Here is a 16,887-nt window from a genome sequence, read left to right as displayed (position 1 = left end):
CGATTGGTAATTATACTTAACAGTACTATATTGATATGTGAAAGTCACTAAGAGAGTAAATCTTAACAGCTCTCACCACAGGAAAAAAAAGTAACTCTGTGAGGTGATGGATGTGTTAAACAATTTTATCATAGTAATAATTTTACAATATATATATATCATTTTTTATAATTTTATTTATTTTGGTTGTGCTGGGTCTTCACTGAAGTGCGCAGTCTTCTTATTGAGGTGGCTCCTCTTGTTGTGGAACAAAGGCTGTAGGTGCATGGGCTTCAGTAGTTGTGGTCCATGGGCTTAGTTGCTCTGAGGCATGTGGAATCTTCCCAGACCAGAGATCAAACCTATGTCCCCTGCATTGACAGACAGATTCTTATCCACTATACCACCAGGGAAGTTCCATATAGATAGATAGATAGATATAATTAAATCATCACATTGTACACTTTAAACTTACACAGTGTTGTATGTCAATTGTATCTCAATGAAATAACCTACCCCAAAATAATGAGGATCTTATGTCATATGTAAACACAGAGAGAAAACAAATGTAGCAAAGTATTAACATTAAATAAATCAAGGTGAAATATGTGTAAGAAAATATATTATAATTTTCTTACAACTTGTATCCTTGAATTTTTCCCAAATAAAAAGTTTAATTAAAAAAGAAGAGGTGAACCAGCCTGGACATTGCCCAAGACAGTGATCTAAAAAGGTGCTAAAATATCACTGGGATGTTTAAAATCTAATTAGAAATGTAACTTGAAAACAATGTATTGTGAAAACTTCTCTTTGGAGACTACAAATGTAGTTGGGAAAAAACTCTTGAACAGCTCACTTGTGGTCAAGAGGTGAAGTTTTTAAGGACAAAGTGAAGGATCCATAGATAGTTACTGTCATTTTTGGATTCTTAGGGAAAGTCCTCCTTCTCTGCACTTCCCTGGTCTCTTTTCTAAATAGAAACTAATTACATTTTTTAAAATGTTTAAAAGAGAACCAAATTACTAGTCTCTCTTTTTAATCTGGTTCTGCCAGTTGTACAACTTTGAATGTTACTTCATATTTTGCAAAAACATTTGTTTAGTACCTACTTGGTGCCAGGTACTGTTTAGATGCTGGAGACTTGGCAAGGGCTAACACAGACATGGCACTTGTCTATGTGAAGTTTACAGAGCAGTGATATGTGGCAGACACTAGGGGTTGCCAACGTTACAGAAATTTCCTCTTTTTCCTTGCTAATAAGACTCCAATTTTGTGCAAAAAGCAATTTATGTGGGGAGGGGAAGCCATATGTGCTAAAGGCTGAGAGAAAATATTTGCAAACCACATATCTGACAAAGGACTAGTATCTAGAATGTATAAGGAACTCTCAAAAGTATTAATTAAAAAAATCACTCCAATTAGAAAACTGGCAAAAGACACGAACACACACTTCACCAAAGGAGATACAGAGATGACAACAAGCACATGAAAATGTGTTCAGTCTCCTTAGTCACTAGGGAACTGGAAATTATAACCACAATGAGATATCACTTCATCCTTATAAGAATAGCTAAAGTAAAAAATAGTGGCATCACCAAATGTTGGTAAGGAGGTGAAAAAACTGGATCAGCGGACCACTCAGATGCTGCTGGAGAGAATGTAAAATGGTATAGTCACTTTAGAACAGTTTGGTAGCTTCTTTAAGCACTAAATATACAACTACCATACAAGTCAACAACTGCACTCTTGGGCATTTATTACAGAAATGTGAACATTTATGTTTACACAAAAACCTGTACGTGAATTTTCATAGCAGCTTTATTCACAATAGCCCCAAACTCAAGTAAGTCAACCCAAATGCTTTTCAGTGATGGTTGAACAAGCTATGGCACAACCATATCATGGAATACACTCAGCAGTAAAAAAGGAACCACCTAGTGATAAAACAACCTGGATGGATCCCCAGGGAATGATGCTGTGTGGGAAAAAAGCCAATCTCCAAAGGTTATAAACAGTGTGATTCCACCTGTATCACTTCAGTTCAGTTGCTCAGTCATGTCTGACTCTTTGTGACCCCATGGACTGCAGCATGCCAGGCTTCCCTGTCCATCACCAACTCCCAGAGCTTGCTCAAACTCATGTCCATCGAGTCGGTGATGCCATCCAACCATTTCACCCTCTGTCGTCTCCTTCTCTTCCTGCCCTCAATCTTTCCCAACATCAGGGTCTTTTCCAATGAGTCAGTTCTTTGCATCAGGTGGCCAAAGTATTGGAGTTTCAGCTTTAGCATTAGTCCTTCCAATGAATATCAGGACTGATTTCCTTCAGGATTGACTGGTTGGATCACCTTGCAGTCCAAGGGATTCTCGAGTGTCTTCTCCAGCGCCACAGTTCAAAAACATCAATTCTTTGACGATCAGCTTTCTTCATGGTGCAACTCTCACATCCATACATGACTACTGGAAAAACCATAGCTTTGACTAGATGGAACTTTGTTGGCAAAGTAATGTCTCTGCTTTTTAATAGGCTGTCTAGGTTGCTCATAGCTTTTCTTCCAAGGAGTGTCTTTTATTTATTTATTTTTTTAGCTTTCTGTGTTTTATTTTTTTTTCTTCCATTTGTTTTTATTAGTTGGAGGCTAATTACTTTACATCATTACAGTAGTTTTTGTTATACATTGAAATGAATTAGCCATGGATTTACATGTATTCCCCATCCCAGTCCCCCCTCCCACCTCCCTCTCCACCCGATCCCTCTGGGTCTTCCCAGTGCACCAGGCCCTAGCACTTGTCTCATGTACCCAACCTGGGCTGGTTATCTGTTTCACCCTAGGTAATATACATGTTTCAATGCTGTTCTCTTGAAACATCCCACCCTCGCCTTCTCCCAGAGTCCACAAGTCTGTTCTATACATCTGAGTCTCTTTTTCTGTTTTGCATATAGGGTTATCGTTACCATCTTTCTAAAGTCCATATATATGTGTTAGTATACTGTAATGGTCTTTATCTTTCTGGCTTACTTCGCTCTGTATAATGGGCTCCAGTTTCATCCATCTCATTAGAACTGATTCAAATGAATTCTTTTTAATGGCTGAGTAATATTCCATGGTGTATATGTACCACAGCTTCCTCATCCATTCGTCTGCTGATGGGCATCTGGGTTGCTTCCATGTCCTGGCTATTATAAACAGTGCTGTGATGAACATTGGGGTGCACGAGTCTCTTTCAGATCTGGTTTCCTTGGTGTGTATGCCCAGAAGTGGGATTGTTGGGTCATATGGCAGTTCTATTTCCAGCTTTTTAAGAAATCTCCACACTGTTTTCCATAGTGGCTGTACTAATTTGCATTCCCACCAACAGTGTAAGAGGGTTCCCTTTTGTCCACACCCTCTCCAGCATTTATTGCTTGTAGACTTTTGGATAGCAGCCATCCTGACTGGCGTGTAATGGTACCTCATTGTGGTTTTGATTTGCATTTCTCTGGTAATGAGTGATGTTGAGCATCTTTTCATGTGTTTGTTAGCCATCTGTATGTCTTCCTTGGAGAAATGCCTGTTGAGTTCTTTGGCCCATTTTTTGATTGGGTCATTTATTTTTCTGGAGTTGAGCTGGAGGAGTTGCTTGTATATTTTTGAGATTAATCCTTTGTCTGTTGCTTCGTTTGCTATTATTTTCTCCCAATCTGAGGGCTGTCTTTTCACCTTGCTTATAGTTTCCTTTGTTGTGCAAAAGCTTTTAAGTTTCATTAGGTCCCATTTGTTTATTTTTGCTTTTATTTCTAAAATTCTGGGATGTGGGTCAGAGTGTCTTTTAATATCAGGGCTGTAGTCACCATCTGCAGTGATTTTTGGAGCTCAAGAAACTAAAGTCTGTCACTGTTTCCATTGTTTCCCCATCTATTTGCCATGAAGTGATGGGACCAGATGCCATGATCTTAGTTTTTTGAATGGTGAGTTTTAAGTCAGCTTTTTCACTCTCCTCTTTCACTTTCATCAAGAGGCTCTTTAATTCCTCTTCCCTTTCTGCCATAAATGTGGTGTCATCTGCATATCTGAGGTTATGGATATTTCTCCCGGAAATCTTGATTCCAGCTTGTGCTTCATCCAGCCCAGCATTTTGCATGATGTACTCTACATATAAGTTAAATAAACAGGGTGACAATATACAGCCTTGATGTACTCCTTTCTCAATTTAGAACCAGTCCGTTGTTCCATGTCCGGCTCTAACTCTTGCTTCTTGACCTGCACACAGATTTCTCAGGAGGTAAGTAAGGTGGTTTGGCATTCCCATATCTTGAAGAATTTTCCACAGTTTGTTGTGATCCATACAAAGGCTTTGGCATAATCAATAAAGAAGAAGTATATGTTTTTCTGGAATTCTCTTGCTTTTTTGATGATCCAACAAATGTTGGCAATTTGATCTCTGGTTCCTCTGCCTTTTCTAAATCCAGCTTGAACATCTGAAGTTCTTGATTCATGTACTGTTGAAGCCTGGCTTGGAGAATATTGAGCATTACTTTGCTAGTGTGTGAGATGAGTGCAATTGTGTGGTACTTTGAACATTCTTTGGCATTGTCTTTCTTTGGGATTGGAGTGAAAACTGACCTTTTCCAATCCTATGGCCACTACTGAGTTTTCCAAATTTGCTGCATATTGAATGCAACACTTTCACAGCATCATCTTTTAGGATCTGATATAGCTCAACTGGAATTCCATCACCTCCACTAGCTTTGTTCATAGTGATGCTTCCTAAGGCCCATTTGACATCTCGCTCCAGGATCAGGGTTAGGGGATGACAAAGTACAGCCTAGAAGAAATGTGGATATGGTTATAAAACCACAACAGGAGGGATCCTTGGAAATATTCTATATCTTCACTGTGGTGGTGGTCACACAAATATACATGTGTGATATAATCACATGAAATTAAATATATATATATATGCTCCCAACAAAAGAGCGCTTGTAAAACTGCTGAAATCTGTGTAAGCACTGGGGAAGACTGGGCGAAGAGTTGTATGAAATCTCCATTACTTATTTGTTGTTGTTCTGTCACTATGTTGTGTCCAACTCTTTGCGACCCCATGGACTGTAGCACACCAGGCTTCTCTGTCCTCCAGTATTTCCTGGAGTTTGCTTAAGTTTATGTCCACTGAATCAGCGATGCTACCTATTTCATCCTCTATCTCCCCCTTCTCCTTTTGCCTTCAATCTTTCCCAGCATCAAGGGTTTTTCCAATGAGTTGGCTCTTCCCATCAGGTGGTCAAAGTATCAGAGCTTCAGCATCAGTCCTTTCAATGAACATTCAGGACTGATTTCCTTTAGGATTGACTGGTTGGATCTCCTTGCATTCCAAGGGACTCTCAAGAGTCTTCTCCACCAACAAAATTCGAAGGCATCAATTTTTCAGTGCTCAGACTTTTTTATGGTCCAACTCTCACATCCATACATGACTACTGGAAAAACTGTAGATTTGATCATGCAGACCTTTGTCAGCAAAGTGATGACTTTGCTTTTTAATATGCTGTCTAGGACTGTAATAGTTTTCCTTCTGAGAAGCAATCATCTTCTAATCTCATGGCTGCAATCACAATTGGCAGTGATTTTGGAGCCCCCCAAAATCTGTTACTGCTTCTACTTTTTCCCCTTCTATCTGCCATGAAGGGGTGGGACTGGATGCCAGGGTCTTTTTTTGAATGTTGAGTTTTAAGCCAGCTTTTTCACTCTCCTCTTTCACTTTCATCAAGAGGCTCTTCAGTTCCTTTACTTCTTATAATTGCATGTAAACCTACAATTACCACAAAATAAAAAGTTTTTTAAATGGGTAAATTAAATCTCAAAAGCTTGCTTTAAAAATGCACAACAGAAAATGGAAAGGTGTTTTGATTGTCACCATAGGAGGGAAGCACTTTTAGCAACTAATGGATGTGAGATTCGCATATTGCATAGGAAAGAATTTCACAATGAAGAATCAGACAGCCTCCCCCCAAAACATGCTGCCAGATATTCAGGGAGATAACACACAGCTGTCCAACTCTTTGTGACCCCATGTACTGCAGCACACCAGGCTTCCCTGTCCGTCACCAACTCCCAGAGCTTGCTCAAACTCATGTCCATTGAATTGGTGATGTCATTTAACCATCTCATCCTCTGTCATCCCCTTCTCCTCCTGCCTTCAATATTTCCCAGAATTAGGGGCGTTTCCAATGAGTCAGTTCTTTGCATCAGGTGGCCAAAGTATTGGAGTTTCAGCTTCAGCATCAGTCTTTCCAATGAATATTCAGGACTCATTTCCTTTAGGATTGACTGGTTGGATCTCCTTCCCATCCAAAGGACTCTCAAGAGTCTTCTCCAACACCACAGTTCAAAAGCATCAATTCTTCGGTGCTCAGCTTTCTGTATAACACACACACACACAAAAAAAAAACCAAAAACAGTAACAACATGTAAATAACACACACACAAACATAAAAACAGTAACATGTATGTTTATACTTAATCTCAACCTAGAACTTAATCCCATTTACAAATAAATGTAAAAGTAATTTCGGTATGGTTTTAGTATACACTGAATTTTCCAGGAATGCAAATATCCTATTAAAAGAGGAGAGATTATTGTTTAGTTTGGAACTTTGTCAAGAATTGTTCATTATTCCAGAAAATCAGCAGTGACAATGCTTCCAATAATATTTGAGTCACCAATACATTCCACTAGCCTCCACTTAAGATAGTCATTTGCAATATATATGCACATATATAATTATATAAATGCATTAATATACATATGCATTCATGATATATATTTTTGCATGATATATTTTGAAATATCAAAATAAAAAACATTGACTACAATTTGGTTAAATATTTTGTTCTGTGAAATCATTATAAGTAGGTGCAAGCATCTGGCTACATCTTTTTGTATAGTATAGATATGCCTCTGTGCCTGCATATTGTAATACATATTCAGTTAAGTTCAGTTCAGTCGCTCAGTCATGTCCAACTCTTTCCGACCCCAGGAACCACAGCATGCCAGGCCTCCCTGTCCATCACCAACTCCCAGAGTCCACCCAAATCCATGTCCATTGTGTCAGTGATGCCATCCAACCATCTCATCCTCTGTTGTCCCCTTCTCCTCCTGCCCTCAATCTTTCCCAGCATCAGGGTCTTTTCAAATGAGTCAGCTCTCTGCATCAGGTGGCCAAAGTATTGGAGTTTCAGCTTCAATATCAGTCCTTCCAGTGAACACCCAGGACTGATCTCCTTTAGGATGGACTGGTTGGCTCTCCTTGCAGTCCAAGGGACTCTCAAGAGTCTTCTCCAACACTACAGTCCAAAAGCATCAATTTTTCAGTGCTCAGCTTTCTTCACAGTCCAACTCTCACTTCCATACATGACTACTGGAAAAACCATAGCCTTGACTAGACAGACCTTTGTTGGCAAAGTAATGTGTCTGCTTTTTAATATGCTGTCTAGGTTGGTCATAACTTTCCTTCCAAGGAGCAAGCATCTTTTAATTTCATGGCTGCAATCACCATCCGCAGTGATTTTGGAGCCCAGAAAAATAAAGTCAGCCACTGTTTCCCCTGTTTCTCCATCTATTTACCAAGAAGTGATGGGACCAGATGCCATGATCTTAGTTTTCTGAATGTTGAGCTTTAAGCCAACTTTTTCATTCTCCTCTTTCACTTTCATCAAGAGGCTCTTTAATTCCTCCTCACTTTCTGCCATGAGGGTGGTGTCATCTTCATATCTGAGGTTATTGATATTTCTCCCAGTAATCTTGACTACAACTTGTGCTTCCTCCAGCCCAGCATTTCTCATGATGTACTCTGCATATAAGTTAAATAAGCAGGGTGACAATATACAGCCTTGACACACTCCTTTTCCTGTTTGGAACCAGTCTGTTCCATGTCCGGGTCTAACTGTTGCTTCCTGACCTGTATACAGGTTTCTCAAGAGGCAGGTCAGGTGGTCTGGTATTCCCATCTCTTTCAGAATTTTCCACAGTTTATTATAATCCACACAGTCAAAGGCTTTGGCATAGTCAATAAAGCAGAAATAGATGTTTTTCTGGAACTCTCTTGCTTTTTCGATGATCCAGCAGATGTTGGCAATTTGATCTCTGGTTCCTCTGCCTTTTCTAAAACCAACTTGAACATCTGGAAGTTCACGGTTCACATATTGCTGAAGCCTGGCTTGGAGAATTTTGAGCACTACTTTACTAGAATGTGAATGAGTGCAAATGTGTGGTAGTTTGAACATTCTTTGGCATTGCTTTCTTTGGGATTGGAGTGAAAACTGACCTTTTCCAGTCCTGTGGCCACTGCTGAGTTTTCCAAATTTGCTGACATACTAAGTGCAGCACTTTCACAGTGTCATCTTTTAGGGTTTGAAATAGCTCAGCTGGAATTCCATCACCTCCACTAGCTTTGTTCGTAGTGATGCTTCCTAAGGCCCACCTGACTTCACATTCCAGGATGTCTGGCTCTAGGTGAGTGTGAATGAACACACCATCGTGATCATCTGGGTTGTGAAGATCTTTTTTGTACAGTTCTTATATGTATTCTTGCCACCTCTTCTTAGTATCTTCTGCTTCTGTTAGGTCCGTACCATTTCTGTCCTTTACTGAGCCCATCTTTACATGAAATATCCCCTTGGTATCTCTAATTTTCTTGAAGAGATCTCTAGTCTTTCCCATTCTATTATTTTCCTCTATATCTTTGCATTGATTGCTGAGGAAGGCTTTCTTATCTCTCCTTGCTATTCTTTGGAACTCTGCATTCAAATGGGTATATCTTTCCTTTTCTCCTTTGCTTTTCACTTCTCTTCTTTTTACAGCTATTTGTAAGGCCTCCTCAGACAGCCATTTTGCTTTTTTGGATTTCTTTTTATTGGGGATGGTCTTGATCCCTGCCTCCTGTACAATGTCACAAACCTCTGTCCATAGTTCATCAGGCACTCTGTCTATCAGATCTAGTCCCTGAAATCTATTTCTCACTTCCACTGTATAGGCATAAGGTATTTGATTTAGCTCATACCTGAACAATCTAGTGGTTTCCCCCACTTTCTTCAATTTAAGTCTGAATTTGGCAATAAAGAGCCTAGGACTTGAGTACTACCATAATCATCATCTTCATGATTATGAAACCAAAAACTTAGAAATGTTCAGTATTTAGTTACCAAGTGACTAAGTCAGGACTTGATCTTGTATCTCATACCTGTCATTAATACCCTTTTTGGAAAACTTCCTTTAGGCAGAATCACTTCTCCGTGACTTCGTAGTATCTCACTTGCTGTTCCCTAGTACTCATGTCGTAGGCTATTTTTGAGAGGATAACTGTCATAGTCACCTATACAGGAAATGTTCAAATATAAACTTGGGTGATGGCAGAAGAAATGGTTAGAAAGGTACATAAATGTGTACTAAGTCACTTCAGTCGTGCCTGACTCTTTGCAACTCAATGGACTGTAGCCCATCACACTCCTCTGTCCATGGAATTCTCCGAGCAAGAATACTGGAGTGGGTTGCCATTTCCTCCTCCAGGGAAGCCCATAATAACATCCTAATCTAAAATGGCTTGGTGCAGAAAGCCCAGAATCAGCTTTTAAGCTGTGCGTTTGTGCCGATGCTGCTGCTAAGTCACATCAGTCGTGTCTGACTCTATGCAACCCCATAGATGGGAGCCCGCCAGGCTCCCCTGAACCTGGGATTCTCCAGGCCAGAACAGTGGGGTGGGTTGCCATTTCCTTCTCCAATGCATGAAAGTGAAAAGTGAAAGTGAAGTCGCTCAGTCGTGTCCGACTCTTCATGACCCCATGGACTACAGCCCACCAGGCTCCTCCGTCCATGGGATTTTCCAGGCAAGAGTACTGGAGTGGGGTGCCATTGCCTCCTCCAATGTGTTTGTGCTAAGTAGCTTCAATCATGTCTGACTCTTTGTGATCCTATGGACTATAGCCCTCCAGGCTCCTCTGTCCCTGGGTTTTTCCAGGCGAGAATACTGGAATGGGTTGCCATGCCCTCTTCCAGGGAATCTTCCAAACCTAGAAATGGAACCCACATCTCGTATACCTCCTGCACTGGCAGGTAGTTTCTTTACCACTAGTGCCACCTGGGAAGCCCCCACATAAACAGAGGAAGCATAAAGGGGTCTACTTCCACAGGGCTTGTTGCATCAGTGATTAAATGTAGAGGCTACAGTACCAAGAATGATGTGTATCTGGCATAGGTAACTGAGCAGTTGATGTGCCATTCACTGATACAGGCAATACAAAAGGAGCAGTGGCATTTAGGGAGGAAATGATGAGTTCCATTTTGGGGATTTTGAGTCTGAGTGCCTGTGGCAGGTGGAGGCATTTAGTAGGTACTAAAACATACACCTCTGGGCTCAGGTGCTGTGTTTGAGTCTCAGGTAGACAGGAAAGCAACAGTATACAATCACTGAAGTCAAAGGAGAAGGTGGGATGTGCTAGGGAAGATGGTGAGAGGAGGTATCAATCCAAGCCCAGAGCTCTGGGGTATATTTAATACCCCCAACATTTAATGGCTGGGCAGAGAAGGGACCTGCAGAGGAGACTGAGCTGGAGCAGCCTTAAAGGATAGGAAGAAATAAATAACACTAAGAATAGGAGTCTGAGATCACAAAAGCTGATGGAAGAATATTTCTCAAGGGGAGAGGTCAAGTAAAGATTGAGAAACGTGAGATTAGCAAATGGAGTTGTGGCTGACTTTGGCCAGAGGTATTTCTACGGGGTGAAAAGCAGATTGGAGAGGGATAAGGAGTGGGAGGGGAAGGGAAAGCACAAACACCTCTTTCTGTAAAGTTGGCTGCCAACGGGAGATAAGACAAGAACTAGGGACGTGAGGAGCCGAGGCAGAGGAAGGTTGGAGACTTAAGCATGTAAGAGCCGCTAGGAAGAAGTCAGTAGAATGGGAGAGATTGAAGCTACAAGAGTGTAAGGAAAACTCACTCAACAATTAGTTGAGCGCTTCCTACGTGCCTATCAGGCCTACCACCCTCTCCAGAGAACTACAGGCTGCACATGTGACAAGTTTAACCTAAAGCTTCATCTTCAGGAGAAAGCGGTTCTCCTTGTTGTTTTTCGTAGGAGTTCCAATTCCGACCTTCCTGCTCCTCCACACATACACCCCACCTGATACCCTGTAGGAGCCCATACACCGATGAACCTCACAACCCAATTGGACACTTGAGGCTACAACTATGTAACGGATCTTTAAGAGGGCAAAGCCAGTGACGCCTACGCCACCGCCTCCCCTGCCTTTCGCCCCAACTCTTGAGAACAGAAGCGACTGCGCAAAGAATAGAATTCCGCCTTGCTCCGCCCCCTTCTCTTTCTTTGTTTCTACGTCCGAGGATCTCGCGAGAGTTGGGAGGCAAATCCCGCGAGCTGAGACCTGAGGCCGGCTCTGCGGCTCTCGCGGTGTTTGCGCGAGACTGCTCTTTTCCTTCCTCCCTTGCCGGTCCGCCTGCCTTCCTCCCCCTCTTCCCCGCCCGGCCTCCCCCTCCTTCCCCCGCGGGCCCCCTCCCCGCAGGGATAATATGGTCTCCGGCGATGGACGCCCCAAGTGCAGGTTAGTTTCAGTCCGCCAACTGCATCTGGCAATGGAGACGCGCACTACCCGGGCTCCGAGTTCTTTGCTTCTGTCGCCTGGAGTCGCTTTGCCGGCGCGGGGGCCCTCCGGGCTCAGGTCCTGCTCCCCAGGGGCCTGCTTGTTGGGCCGCACTCTCTGCGCCTAGGCCGCGAGAGCCCGGCCTCGCAGCCCTCGCCCCTCAGCGTGACCCCGCCGGGGACGTCTGCTCCGCCGCTGGCTTTGACCCTTGGCGGCCTCAGCTTGTTGGCGCCGCTGTTGGCTGCCAGGGCTTTCCGATATTCCTTAGTGGCACTAGGGTCGAGGAAAGGCCCACCATCTTCTTCTCCCCCCCCCCCCCGCCCCCATTTGTAAGAGATGAGGATGGGGGCCAGTGTCTCATCGCTTGGGTCTCACGCAGCTAGTTGTTTATTCCGCTGTCCGGACTCGAGCCCCTCCCTCTCTCTTTTCCTCTAGTAGCATAGTGGGGGTGGTCAAGGCCGAACACTGGTCAGCCGGTTCTCTGACCATTTATTGCAGAGCTGGGTCTCCTCCCCCACCATCCACCTTCCTCGCTTCTCCCTCAGCAGAAAACAAAAATGTTATGTACTCTTAGAAAGTGGGCTGTGCTTATCGCATCTCATTTCAGACCAAGCTCCTAACAGTGTTGGGGGTCCTGCCCACCCACCGCAGTGAGTCTGCACAAAAGATCTCAAGGTTCTGTAACCTCAAGGTTACTTCCACTTCCCCCAAGAACCTTAGAAGCAGGGGCACATTCAAATGAGACCCCTGGGTCTTCGTAGTTAAGCTTCAATTCGTGCAAAACCAGAAAGACGGGTCTTTTAGGGAAAATCTGCTATTTTACCCAGATATTTTGTTGTTCACTTTTACCTTTAGGCTTAAGGCCTATTAAGGTCTTATCTGATAAGTTGTTTGGTTTGGTTTTGATTTTGTTCATGTTGTTGAATGCTGTGTAAACGTCTTTTGATTATTTTTTAAAAATCAGTTCTAACATAATTGTGGTGTTCTCAGTTTGCCCTGTTTGTATTTATGCAGTTTTCAGGACTTGTCTTCACAAACGTGTTATACATCATTTAAATCATTGTTATTGTCCCTTTCCAGGTATTCTTTATTACCGCATTTCAGTTAATTATTTTACCAGTTTTTATTTGAGAGTCATGGTTTAGAGTTGTACTGTCCAGTACAGTGGACACTAGGCACATGTGACTATTTAAATTACTTAAATAAAATTTGAAAGGATTTCTCAGTCCCTGTAACCACATTTTAAGTGGTCAGTGGCCCCATGTGTCTAATGACTATCTTATTGAACAGCTCAAATACAGAACATTTGTGCCATTGGAGAAAATTCTCTTGGACAAATCTGGTTTCTAGGTGTTTTCACTTTGAATAAGGCACTTTGTAACAGTGCATAATGAAAGGTTTTTTCTTTTTTTTCTTTCCAGGACATGCCTTTGAGTACCTTATTGAAACATTAAATGACAGTTCACATAAGAAGTTCTTCAATGTTCCTAGACTTGGAGGCACCAAGTATGGTAATGATGCTTGCATTTTTTTGGGTTTATTTAGTTTCTAATAATAAAAATGCAGTGCCGAGTTGAAGAAATTTTAAATTTATTCTCACCATGTCATAGTAGGCACACCTACACGTATCTCTAACATTGGGAAAACTTTCGTGAGAGGAGGATGTAAGCCCATACTGTAGCTTCTTATTTTCATATCTTAAGTTAGTTTCGTAATGGTTGGTTTATTTTTTTCCCTAAAGAAACTACTAATATATTTTTAAAAACAATAAAAACCTGACTGATGATATTCTAGAGCTATTAAATGTATATTTTAGTTTTTCAAGTGAACAGTTCCAACAGTTCTTTATCTACTGTCCTTTGATTAGGAATCATCAATAGGGCCCACTGATTTGAGTTGTTGACCAGGGCATGTTTTGCCCAGGCTTGTGCACCAGCCCTCTTGGCAGCTCTTTGCAGGCTCCTGATCCAGATCAAACCTTTCACTGAAGCCTCAGAAGAGTGAAATTGGCAGAACCTCATAGTATTGGATGAAGCCTTGACTTTACTGACAACTGAGTAACTTTCTCAACCAGGCCACTAAAGGGAAGACCTGTTTGAAAGAGTAATTTAGATTATTCTTTTCTGACTTTTCAGTGAAAAGAGAAATTAAATGCCAAATCTGTTGTAGTTTTGGAAGGAGGTTTTCTTTAACTTTGGGACTTTTTGTTTTTTCCCTTTTTGTGTTGGTTAAGAAAATTGCTTTTGATTTTTCTGTAGGTTTTAATGTGGTAAATGTTCTAAACTAGCAGTATTTTCTTGTGTAGTGTGAGATTTAGATATCTTAGAGTGTATTTTGGAGAAGATGCCTGTCTTAGAATTAGGTTGCCATTTAAAAATAAACATTTCACCAAAATCTTTTACTTTGCATATTTAGTTGCTGTGATTTGTTTTGAGAGGTTGATCTTTTCTTAGTGCCATGTGTTGTTCATTCACATTTATTTTATCTCTTCACTAATGAGGAACTTGTATTAATTTTGAAAAGGGAACAGCTAAGTTGATTATATATAAGAAAGATCCTTTTTTTCCCATTGTACTTATCTCAAATATCTGGGCTTCCCTTGTGGTTCAGCTGGTAAAGAATCCACCTGCAATATGGGAGACCTGGGTTCAATCCCTGGGTTGGGAAGATCCCCTGGAGAAGGGAAAGGCTACCCACTCCAGTATTCTGGTCTGGAGAATTCCATGGACTATAGTCCATGGGGTCAAAAAGAGTCGGACATGACTGAGTGACTTTGACTTATCTCAAATACCTAGTGATTCTGGCCTGGAAATTTCTTAACCAACATTTTATAGCTTAGTAAAGTAAAATAACATATGTGGGGATGTTTTTTAGTTTTGAGTATAAGTTCTTTCTATGGATAATTTGTGGAAATGTGCCAACTTGAAGATAGCCTGTATTTCCCAAATGCAGGAAATCAAAAGAACTGTAAAATGCGTTGAGAGAGTGATTAATAGTGTAAGAGCTATATTATCTCTGGAAAATAAGCTGTTGTGGGCATCTGTACATAATTGAATTCCAGAGTACCAGGGTTTTTATAACCATGATAAATATAGTAATAGAATGCCTGTATATATAAATGCCTTTAAAACAGAAATTTGGGTTTTATTTCTCTGGGGTTAAGATTTTTTTTTTTTTTTAATAGAATGGTTACTATGAGAGGTTTATTGTATAGTTACCTAAATAATTTCTTAATGACTGTTTTATAGGGAATAAAATTTGGAAGAATTGATTTTGAAAGAAAGGAGAAACTTGAGTAGAAAAACAGAAAGATCCATGTTGTATTTTTCTGGAGGGACCAAACTGAATGGCCTCCCAGACCTGTGCTTAAGAGACATTGCTTTGGTGATCACCAGGAGAAGGCAATGGCAACCCACTCCAGTACTCTTGCCTGGGCAATCCCATGGACGGAGGAGCCTGGTAGGCTGCAGTCCATGGGGTCGCTAAGAGTCGGACGACTGAGCGACTTCACTTTCACTTCGGTGATTACCATGGTTCCCGACCACTGTCTTCTCTGCTTCCCACGTTCGGATACCTACCAGGCTAAGAATCAATGTTGTAATGAGTAACTTAATGAAGGGAAAGCGTTCTGGCTCTCTTATGTGTTGGGGAGAAAAGGTAGTCTAAAACACTCTTCTAAGCTCCCTGCTTACTGTATCAGGAATGCCTGCAGCTGCAAGGACCAAAATCCTCCTGTACAGGGACTCTAACAAATAGGGGTTTATTTTTCTCATCTAACAAGTAGTCTGGGTGTGGACATACTGGGACTGTATAGCACCAACATCAGCAGGGACTTAGGCTTTTCCCTTTTTTTCTGTTTTGCTTTCATTTTGGGGGTTGCAAATAGCTGTTGTATCTCCAGGCATTATGTACATATTATAAGCAGCTGGAAGGGCAAAACAGGAAGAAAAACCCTCCCCAGGAGCTTATCTCCTTGGCCAAAATTTTCTCACCACTCTCAACTTTAAAGCCTGAAAGATTTCGTTTTCTGACTTTTGCAATAGAGAAAGACAAGGGAAAAGTGGTTAGGAGTGGGTGGTGAGTGAACTAGCCTAGGCTATCTGACTCACTAACAATGCTTTCCTTTATTAAGTCTGTTCTTAGATAGAATACAACACAAATTATTTGATTTTTGCTTTTTTATTGCCATTTTATCTTTTTGCTTCTCTAGTTTATACTCAAGGGATCCTTATGGAAGGGCTTCCCTGGGTGGCTCAGTGGTAAAGAATCTGCCTGCCAGTGCAAGAGATTCAGATTGGATCCCTGGGTTGGGAAGATCCCCATTAGAAGGAAATGGCAACACACTCCAGTATGCTTGTGTGGAAAATCCCAATGTCAGAGGATCCTGGCAGGCTAGTCCTGCTAGGACTAGCAAACAGGGTCGCAAATGAGTCGGACACAACTTGGAGACTAAACAACAATCCTTAGAGTAGTGGACATGTCATGCATATTGATCACACTTTAAACTTATATAATCTGACTAGCGGCAAAATGCCGTTTTAACCATCTGAAGCTATTTACCTGGCACTCGAGTGCACTAACTACAACCTTAGAAATTTTGAGTGATTCTCTTAAGTAGATCTCTGAATTTGAAAATATACCTGGTTGCCGGGAAGAGAGAAATCACTGTTGCTTGGAATGGCAGAGGGATTGCAGAGGCCAGTTAACACTTGGGGGATTTAGAATGACTGGCAAGCATAATGGAAGACATAAATGAAAATGAGTAAGGAGCAGGGCAGTGAAGACACTGGCCTGGCTCTAGTGAAACATATTTTAGCGAGTGGCTGTTATGGGCAAGAGGGACTTCAGGCCAGTATAAAGCCTCAGGCTGCCTTCTTTATCTCATTATCTCATTCATCTTTCTTTTTTTCTTCCTTATTGCTTGCTTTTTAGCCATAGTACTGCTCAATCTTGTAGTGGAGCTAGGACTTGGTTTTCCAAATCCTACCTTACGCTCTCCAAAAGAAAATCTGTATTTAATTTTTTAGGAGAGTTTTTATTGATTATAAGAAGTTAGGCTGGGATTGAAAATCACAGACAGAAACATAAGCAGTGTAGAGACAGTTTCATTTTTATGTGCATATACAAATATATGTAAATGTGCTCCTTTAACAAAAATACAGTATATATTGTTTTGTAACCTTTTTTAATTTAATATATCATGAACATCTTTCTCTGTCATTGAATACAAGTATCCATTGCTCTCTGAATCTGTGTGGTTTCTGAACCAGGGATTGTG

General features: G+C 41.3%; 1 protein-coding gene across 1 annotated transcript in view; it reads left to right on the top strand.

Moving 5' to 3' along the window:
• The first annotated feature begins 11,414 nt into the window (after positions 1–11,414).
• The window catches only part of IREB2 (iron responsive element binding protein 2), a 48,899-nt gene continuing 43,426 nt past the window's right edge, over positions 11,415–16,887 (top strand). The window contains exons 1-2 of the mRNA XM_020883868.2: positions 11,415–11,570; positions 13,031–13,120. Of these exons, the coding sequence (XP_020739527.2) occupies positions 11,552–11,570; positions 13,031–13,120 (109 nt within the window). The 5' untranslated portion in view covers positions 11,415–11,551. The remainder of the gene's footprint in view (positions 11,571–13,030; positions 13,121–16,887) is intronic.

This window comes from Odocoileus virginianus, chromosome 16, assembly GCF_023699985.2.
Source record: "Odocoileus virginianus isolate 20LAN1187 ecotype Illinois chromosome 16, Ovbor_1.2, whole genome shotgun sequence".
Classification (NCBI taxonomy): domain Eukaryota; kingdom Metazoa; phylum Chordata; class Mammalia; order Artiodactyla; family Cervidae; genus Odocoileus; species Odocoileus virginianus.
Note: the sequence above shows the minus strand (reverse complement) of the source record. Positions and strands in the feature narration are given on the sequence as shown.